At 41.9% G+C, this 9,748-nt stretch overlaps 1 protein-coding gene across 1 annotated transcript in view; it reads right to left on the bottom strand.

The window, feature by feature from the left end:
* Nucleotides 1-4,342: 4,342 nt before the first annotated feature.
* BACE2 (beta-site APP-cleaving enzyme 2) overlaps nucleotides 4,343-9,748 on the bottom strand; it is a 108,688-nt gene continuing 103,282 nt past the window's right edge. Inside the window, exon 9 of the mRNA XM_011984181.1 lies at nucleotides 4,343-5,572. Coding sequence (XP_011839571.1) covers nucleotides 5,319-5,572 — 254 coding nt within the window. The 3' untranslated portion in view covers nucleotides 4,343-5,318. The remainder of the gene's footprint in view (nucleotides 5,573-9,748) is intronic.

Below are 9,748 nucleotides of genomic sequence, written 5' to 3'. Positions count from 1 at the left end.
TGCTTTTTAAGCACACAAGTGTGATATAAAAGTTACACAGTACAATTTAGTTTAGAAGCACTGGAAGTCTGTGTGTAATAGCTGATGATAAGGAACCCAGAGGAAGCTCAGGGGCAGGGAAGAAAATACTGTATTTATTGGTGGGAGTTACATATCCTCAACACCTATGATAGATTTCAGCCACTGATGCAACTTGAGGTTTTGCTGGCAGCACTAAGCAGCGGGGCTTTGTTCTCATTTCCACATTCCACAGATGTGGCTAACAGCCTTCACCCACCCCTAGGGTGACACCAACAGCCCAGGGAGTCTGCTCACAACTGAGAGCCAAGGTTTCTGCTCTCCAGCCTCACCTGGGGAGCTTACTGAAATGCAGATTCCCTGGTCCCTCCTGCACTGACCCTGAATGGGGCTGGGTGTGCTGCGGGACAACTTGGACCTTCCGGGGACATGGAGCCCGGGGAGCAGGGCTCCCATGCTAACAGCAGTGAGACAGGAGGGAGCTCCTTTTCTGGAAGTCTCTGACAGAAGACATTCTGGAGAAATAAGCTGTCGGATGTTTGGAATGCACGGGCTGAGCTGGCTCAGCAGAGCTGGCGGAAACGGTGAGGGCCCAGTTGCTGTGCCTCTCAATGACACAATCAGGGTAACTGCTGCTAGGAGTCTTCCAGATGCTCAGACCTCAAAGAGCACTTTACTAGCCCCCTTTGGCCTCAGTCGCTTGACCCTCCCCTATGAACTTCCTGGTGTATGACCTTGAACCTGCCTGTGTCCTGCTTGGGCCTTGAGGCATCTCTAGTTTTATTAGGACAGATGTGTTTTACGTATGGCTGCCAAGCAAGTTTCTCTTGGCCTAATTGTTCCTCTGACAAATAATCAATCCTGAGAAGTTCCTTTAGAAAATACCTAAAAAGCAGACTGTGCCAAAAACGTGGGGTGAAATGAGGTGCCCATGGCATCCTGGGAGGTGCTTGGCTGGTGCGGACCTCTGTGCCCCACTGCCCACTGAGGGGTGGGACCTCTCTTCTGGCTCCTTCTTGCCCTGCCCTCTTTTCAGATTCTGGAACTTCCCAGGTCCCAGCCATCCTGTACTCTCCAACTGTTGAATGAACCAGTCCTTGCTCCATGTGGGCAACACCCGGGTCACCCAGCCAGTCTCTCCCTCTGTCAAAGCTGTCACTGACACATGACTCCCGCTTGAATATTCCTGAGGTTTGGAATTGGTGGATCTGCAAAATAAATCACATCTCCAGTGAATTCAGCCACTTTAACGGGAAGGGAAATCTGAGGATGGCTGGAATGAAACTGCATTTTCTTTCTTTTTTTTTGAGATGGAGTCGCGCTCTGTTGCCCAGGCTGAAGTGCAGTAGCACAATCTTGGCTCACTACAACCTCTGCCCCTCTGGTTCAAGCAATTCTCCTGCCTCAGCCTCCTGAGTAGCTGGGATTACAGACATGCACCACCACAGTTGGCTAATTTTTTGTATTTTTAGTAGACATAGGGTTTCACGATGTTGTCCAGGCTGGTCTCAAACTCCTGACCTCAGGTGATCCACCTGCCTCGGCCTCCCAAAGTGCTGGGATTACAGGCGTGAGCTACTGTGCTTGGCCTAAACTGCATTTTCTAAAAAAGTATGTTCTGCTTATTTTGTTAGCATACTTTTAATTATATTCTTATTCTTTCTACCCCTCTCAAAATGTATTTTTCCAGCTTGCTGTTTAATTGGTAAACTGCTGTAAAGTTCAAATGTCAAATTCTTAAAACTCCCTAGAGATATACACAATAACTTCTATGGCGTGGAGTTTTCTTGGCTTTCAGAAAATCTAATAGCTTTCTTGGCAAAAACCCCTAATTTTACACTTTATGGTGTTGGGTTGTTTTTCAAAACAACAACAACAACAACAAAAACTTAGTGGCAAGCTTTTCCTCCAAACAGTTTTCTAATCAAGTCTAATAAGTTTGTGCAAGAGAAAACACGTGGGGATTCCATTCAATTATTTGATTTCCACTAATCAGAATAAAGTCTGTAAAACTCAATTACTGTTGTTTGTGGAACAGACTGTTGGACAGCGATTTATTCCCAATGATATCGAGTGGCATTAGGCCAGAACTTAGAACTGAACCACACGTGGCAGCTCCACCAAGCAGGGACAGGGAAAGAGGAATTTCACAAGTTTGCACCCGGCATATTAAATAATTAAATCCCTCTTCACATCTTAAATAAAATGATGGAATCCCCAATTCACAATTGCTTTTCAAAATCTATTATCCAAAGCACTGTGGAGTCATTAATCCTGTCTTCCTGGGGACTACTTTCACAATTTTGAACAGTAACTGACCCCAAATTTATCTCCAACCTAAACCTGTATTTCACCATGAATCGGGTAAGGTCCTTCCAAGTGTTCAGAAGTGGAACCTGTTGTAGAAAAACATTCCCCACGGTCACACACAGGGCATCTGTTTCCTGAGTGCTAGGTACTTGGTTTTGGTTCAGGAGAAATACAAAGTAGTGTACAGTATATGCTGGGAGAGCTGACACCAATCACTTGTGGCTCTTTTAAATTCCCAAGAATAAAAATAGAATTGGTTCCCATCTCGTTTCTTGCTATTTTTAATAAATGGTTTCAGTTACTGAAGGCAGGATTTCATTTCAGACTTCCAAAGAAGTTATCAAGAAAATAAAGCAGCATCTTAAAATAATATTGTCTATATAGAAGTATCCATTTCCCATCAGACTTGACAAGGTTTCTGATAACAACCTAATGCTAAGTTGCACCTTTTCAGGCAAGGACTGTCTTCCAGAATTTTCCACAGTGTATTACAAGGTAAAAATGACACCCTCAAAGGGTTGCTAATTCCTTTCCTGTTCCAAGCAAACCTCCTTGAAGGCTTGCCAAGCTAAGCATCAATTTGCATAACCGGAGGAGGTGGGTGTCACTAACAGGGTTTTGACTGGAAGTCCGATTCTCAGCAGCAAGGCATGCCAGAAAAATGTCCCACATTCAATTGTCTATCTCATTCTTGTTGCTAAAGTTATGCTTTTGTAATTTCAGTATTTTCATCAAAATGTCACATCCAATGACATGCGATATGAAAAGATAAAGAAATTTGACCTGAAATGCACAGCATGACGGCAAACTTCATTCACCTCCTCCACCTGGAAACCTGACTTGTTGCTTTCCTGTATTCTGAGAACTATGCCTGTTCATCTGCTGCAGTAGGAAGCTCCCCGCCTCTGAAACCTAACACAGTACAACGAAACAGAAGATGTCTGTATGAAGAAATAGGCAGGAAAACTAATCAGGGCATACCTGCGATTCCCTCCTTTTATTTCAAGGGTTTGAATTTTTCACAGCAAAGGGAAGGCACAATCTCAGGGTGTTGGCTTCACTCCTGTGCAAAGTGGCCCACAAAACAGCAACCACAGAAAAAGCCAATGGGATGAGAATTGGACTTCCAGACATCTCTCCCTGTGAAATGCATTCTGAGATTATGAGTTCTCAACAAGCTGAGAGCAGGCGTGACAACAGGCTCTGGTACAAGAGCCCCCTCCTCCCGCTCCATGCCGTCATATTCCTTCCAAGCTGCAACTCAAATCTTCTCTAGCGAGAACAGCACAGAAGGTTCTTCTGGCTGCTGGAGAGTCTTCCAGGACACCATGACAAGCCGACGTGGTCTCCACGTCTCTTTGGCAGAGTCATATATTTCTCAGTATGGTGGTGACCCGGGGACCCAGGGAGCAGAGCAGATGGCTGAAACATCCACACGTAGCCTACTGTGAATACAACCGACACTTCTGCAGGAGGGGATACTTAGCACTTTTGGTGGAATTCTGTAATACAGCCAACCCACCCCAAAAGAAATGCAAAGGGAACACTGAACTTGGCACACAATCAGGAGAGAGGGGATACTGTCTTTTAACTCTTCTCCTAATGACATCAGGTCATATAAGGCTCGGTCGAGGAAACAGCTTCCACTTTTCTTTGGCAAAGGCCTCAATAAGTGACGGAAAGTAGGGACTGCCCCCAAATAAGGTACCATTGCACACCTGTTACCAAAGATTCAACACCCCCAAAGGAAGAAGCACTGAGGTCAACTGCTAAATGATTTAAGCTGATTGGATGGGTATGCTTGAGCCTACCCAGTTCTGCAAAGGGAAACACACGCCTTCGAAGCACGGGGATAAGTAGACGTTCCCTCGTGTCTTCTGCACATCTTGCATCTTCCTTCCCCGACAGCTGGTCAGAAATATGGGCATCAGGCCATTTCCCTGTTTCCCAACAGGGTAATAGCCAACCTACTTCCAGAGAAGATTTGGAAAAAGAGACAACTAAGCTAGTGAAATAGAATAGTTTTTTCTCATCAAAACATGATTTATTAATTTTAAGCAAGAGTAAGCATATGTGATAGTGGCCAGCTTGGTGACAGAACTCTTCCTGATCGATGCACAGTTCAGCACCTGTCGGGTCTTGGCTGTTGGGATGATAATTCTTTTGGGTGAGGGAAACAGCCGTGGTCAAGGCTGCCTGCATCCCCACCCAGGCACAGGACCCTGGGCAAAGTCTCAAAAGAGGTAGTGTTTTCACTTTCGCACCAACAATACAACACAGGTATTGGGTACAAAAGAGGAGATTTCCTTCCCCTCTACCTCGGCGGGCAAAAGGCCTTCCATCTTCAGAAGCGGCTGGTGAGGACCATTGGTTGATGACCTCCTAGTGAATTCTGGCTCCCATTCAGAGCACAAACCCAGAAGAGGGGCCTGTGGCTCTGTTTCCAGATCTGAAGGGTACAGCATGGTTATATCCCCAGGCCCCAGGCTGCTTCTCCTGCCATCATACTGCAAACCTTCTTGTACCACTTTGACCCAGGTTGAGGTCTGGCGCAAAATACCCTCAAAGGTGATTAATACAAAAAGCTTCCTGTAAGCTAAGAGGGGTTATCAACTATATGCACTTATTTTTCCAGAGATTGAAGACAGAAGACAACTAGCCAAGGCTTGGTTTTGTGTTGGTGGCACATGTAGACAGTTTGGTATAACCAACCCCATAGAGCCTGCAGCCCAATCCACTCTGTTTTGGTTTAGAATGAAGTTTTTTTTTTTTTTTTTTTTTTAATTATTTTTCTTGGATGTAGGGAAGATTTGAAAGCTTGAAAATCAAGAATCAAAAGACAGTGAATCTGAAAGGCATCTGGGAGCAGAACAGAGATTGAAGACGGGCGGGCACGGGAGGAAGTGCCGCTGTCGATCCAGACTGCTGCCCTTGAAATGTGATTTTCTTAATCGCTGAGTTCATGGTTGCTTGAGGTCAGGCCTGGCTCTTCATTTCCAGCGATGTCTGACCAGAGAGGACTCATCATTGACGACCTCAGGGTCACGGGGGCGATGCTGACACCGGAACGGCAGCAGCAGCAGGACAATTAAGACAAGGAGGATGGCTCCACAGACGCTCATGAGCGCATAGGACACGATCCACAAAATGGGTTCGCTCAAAGACTGAGCGGGGACACAGTTACTGGCTATGTCCTCTGTTGAGAAAGGCCCGGAAATTTCAGACACTGCAGCACCTGCAATTTCTGGGGAGACAGAAAGGGAAAATCCACAGCTGTGAAACGAGCAGTCCACCTCTCACACTGGACACAGACAGAACCCCCTGTTTGATTAAACCACAGTCAAAGTTGCACTGAGGTCCCAGAGGCTTAGACAGCTCAGGAAGCACAGAGGGGGTCACGGCTCAGCGCGCCTTCGGGGGCCCAGTCCTTGCACACTGGAACGACGGCATGTTTCCAGGTGTGTGGGTACTGAGCCTAGGTGTAGAGGGGAACTGCAGCAGGGCACATATGGGAGCACCCTGTGCTTCATGGAAGGCCGGTGAGGCTGCCGTGCTATGCAGGTGAGAGTGCAGGTCAGCGCCTGGTCGTGGCAGCAGCTTGGGTTGTGCTTTCTCAGTGGATGAAAAGAGAGGAGAAAGAGTAGGAGACTCCACCGCAGACAGCTCAGTTGGACCTGCCTGTGTCATGGGGAATTTTCCCTGGTGGAGTCAACCTGAGTTCACTCTCTACCATGGATTCTACAACAGATAGGGACTTCATATCAGCCTGACTCATAGCCTTAGTGGGCTGTGAGACTTCCCCGGGTCAGGCTGGCTCGAGAAACCCTCCCTGCCCCACTCTTATCCTGGGTCTCATCGCCAGCCAGGAGCAGCAAGAGAACGCAACACCTAATTCATGACATCAGTGGTGACAAAGAGAAACAGTTAAAATTCACCCAGTGACTTCTGCTAGAGACTCTTGAATAACTTCAAACCAAGAAGAAAGTTGAGATGATTTCTTAAAGTCGGTTTGTGGATTATCAGTAGACTTCCTCTCCCTACACTAGGCTTCTCTGCCCCTTTCAGGAATAAGGGATCTTAAGCTTTACTTGCAATATGGAAAAGAAATATGCCTCTTTACCCATTTTACCTACATTTAATCACAGAAATGAATATTTTGGCACCAGAAAATAACACTGCTAAGCATTTAATTTTTCTATAACTAAAGCCTCAAGATCTTCAGAGCTGCCAAATAATACCCTTTTTGATTGAGGAAAGAAAAAGTCAAAATAACAATGGGATAATGACCTGAAAAGAATGGTTTTAAAATCAGAGAAAAAACAGGCTTGATTACTTTGCAAAGTGATGGCATTTTCTTGCTAATGTGGATTCTGTCATAATATGGCTTTTCTAAGTGCACTGAAAAAGAAAAGCAATGAACAAGAGCCTGCCAACACCTGAGAACAGAGGGATGCACCCTGCAGTCAATCTACACTCCCATTTCCTGGTTTGTAGATAATGATCTTCTTGCTGTGTCTTTCCATGGTGGAAGAGACAAGGGAGCTCTCTTGGACTGTCTTTAACAAGGGGCAGTAATTCCATTTACAAAGCAAAGCTCTGCCTTCATGACCTAATCACCTTCCAAAGGCCCCAACGCCAAATATCATCACCTTGGAGATTAGGTTTCAACATAAGAATTTTGGCAGGACATAAACATTTATTCTATAGCACTAATTATGCAAAGAAGCAGGACAACACAGTTCATAATAGGGAGCAAAATCAATCAATTGGAACTTAGTAAGAAATGGCATAGATGATAGAATGAACAGGCAGGATATCAAGATATTTGTTATAACTGTATTCTACTCAGGATGCCAGAGAAAATGTTAAACATGTTAAATAGAGACAAAGAAGATATTAAAGATCTAAATCAAGTTTTTAGAGATAAAAATTATAATATGTGAGATGAAAAATATACTGGATGGTTGTAAGAGCAGATTATACACTGCAGAAAAACAGACTAATGAATTAAAAAAAAAAAACCATAACAATAGAAACCATCCAAAATGTAGCACAGAGGAAAAAAAACTTAAAAAAAAGAGAGAGCACATCAGTAAACTGTGGACAACATCAAGCTGCTAACTCATATAATCAGAGTACTCAAAAGGAAGAAGGGATTGTGAGGCAAAAAAATTTGAAAAAACAAACCAAAAATTTTTGAAATTTGATGAAACTATAAACCCATAGATCCAAGAAGCCCAAAGGACCCCAAACACAAGAAACGTGACATAGATTATAATAGTGAACTGCTGAAAACCAGTGATAAAGAGAAAATTTCTTAAAAGCAAGGAGAGAGAAAAAAGAAATATTATGTACAAATGAATAAAAATAAGGATTATAGATGATTTCATGTTGGAAGCAATGCAAACTAGAAGACAATAGAGTAACATCTTTAAAATACTGGGGGTAGGAAAAGCCCTGTCAACCTAGAACTCCATACCCAGCAAAACTATCTGAAAAATGAAGAAGAAATAAAAATGTTTTCAGTCATATACAAGCTGAGAGAACTCATCACAGATTTTCACTGAAGAAAGTTCTTCAAGCAGAAGAAAAAGGACATCAGAAGGAAACTTGAATCTACACAAAAGAATGATGAACATCAGAAATGGGAACTATATAGTAGTTACAAAATCTTTACTTTTAATTTCAAATATTTAAAAAGATAATTAACTAATTAAAGCAAAAATTATAACAATGTGCTGGGTGGCTTATCATATAGGCATAGGTAAAATGTATGACAATAGCACAAAGGACCGAAGGCCAGAAATGGAAGTCTATTGTTGTAAGGCTCTTAGACTATATGAAGTGGTAGACTGTGGTCAGTTAAAAAATTTACACTACATATCCTAAAGCAACCACTAAAATTTCACAATATAGAGTTATAGCCAATAAACTAGCCAAGGAGATATAAAGAAATAGAGAATAATCCAAAAGAAGGCAGCAAAAAAGGAAAAAAGGGGAAAAATGGAACAAATGAGACAAAAAGAAAAATAGTTTTCTTTCTTGTGTTACTGGTTAAACACAGACATATCAATCATACATTAAATATAAATAGTCTAAATCAGCATTTGGCAAACTTTTTCCATAAAGGGCCAGACAGTAAATATGTTAAGCTTTTTAGGTTAGCTTCTTTTTGATTTTTTTCAACCCTTTAAAAATTTAAAAACTATTCTTACCTCACAAGTCATACAGAAACAAGCTACATGCTGGATTCAGCCTATAGATAGTTGTTTGTTGATCTCTGGCTTAAACACCACAACTAAAAAACAGAGACTGCTAAATTAGATAAAAAGCAAGATTCAAGTATATTCTCCGTACAGGAAACTCGATTTTAATGGAAAGATCCAAAATGTTAAAACTAAACAGATGGAAAAAAACTATCATATTAATGCTTATCAAAAGGAATCCAGAGTGGCTATATTATTAGACAGAATAGGTACAGATAAAAAAATTACCAGAGATAAATATAGTAGTTTCATAATGATGAACTGTTCCCTTCATAAATAGGACATACAAATCCTAATGTTTTTGTACCTAATAACAGTGTTTCAAAATACATAAAACAAGATTGATGAAAAGGAAAAGAGAAATAGACAAATCCACAAATACAGCCAGAGATTCCACAATCCCTTTCTCAATAATACAGCAAGTAGACAGAAAATAAGTAACGATATAGAATACCTAAACAACACTATCAACTAACTTGATCTAACTCTTACAAGATAATCCACCCATAATAGTAGAAGAATATACATTGTTTTCAAGAGCACAAGAAATATTTACTGTGACAGACTATATTCTGGACAATGAAACAAGTTTCAATAAATTTCAGAAGATTCACTTCATAAAAACTCGATTCCCTGCCCGCACTGAGGTTAAATTAGAAGTCAGTAACAGAAAGCTTCTGGAAAAATCCCTAATTATTTGGAACTAAATAACACTTTTGTGGCCCTGTGTGGTGGTGGCTCATGTCTGTAATCCCAGCACTTTAGGCGACTGTGGTAGGAGGATCACTTGAGGCCAGGAGATGGGGGCTGCAGTGAACTGTGCTCCCACTTCTGTACTCCAGTCTGGTGAGGGAGCGAGACCCCATCTCTATTTTTTTATATATATATATATGTATATAAAAAATATAACATTTCTAAAAGTACAAAACTTCTAGAAAGAAACACAGGAGGAAATCTTTGTGTCCTGGGGTTAGGTGAAAAATTTCTTAGCTATAATACCCAAAAGCACAATTTGTAAAAGGAAAAAAATGGATTTTATCAAAATTAAGTAAGAACTTCTCTTTAATAGAAAATATTAACAGACTAAAAAGACTTGGCAAAATATTTGCAAGCCAAATTTCTGATAAAGGACTTGTATTTTTTTTTTTTTTTTT

This window comes from Mandrillus leucophaeus, unplaced genomic scaffold (genome assembly GCF_000951045.1).
Source record: "Mandrillus leucophaeus isolate KB7577 unplaced genomic scaffold, Mleu.le_1.0 Scaffold262, whole genome shotgun sequence".
Lineage (NCBI taxonomy): Eukaryota > Metazoa > Chordata > Mammalia > Primates > Cercopithecidae > Mandrillus > Mandrillus leucophaeus.
This window is presented reverse-complemented; position numbering and strand designations above follow the sequence as displayed.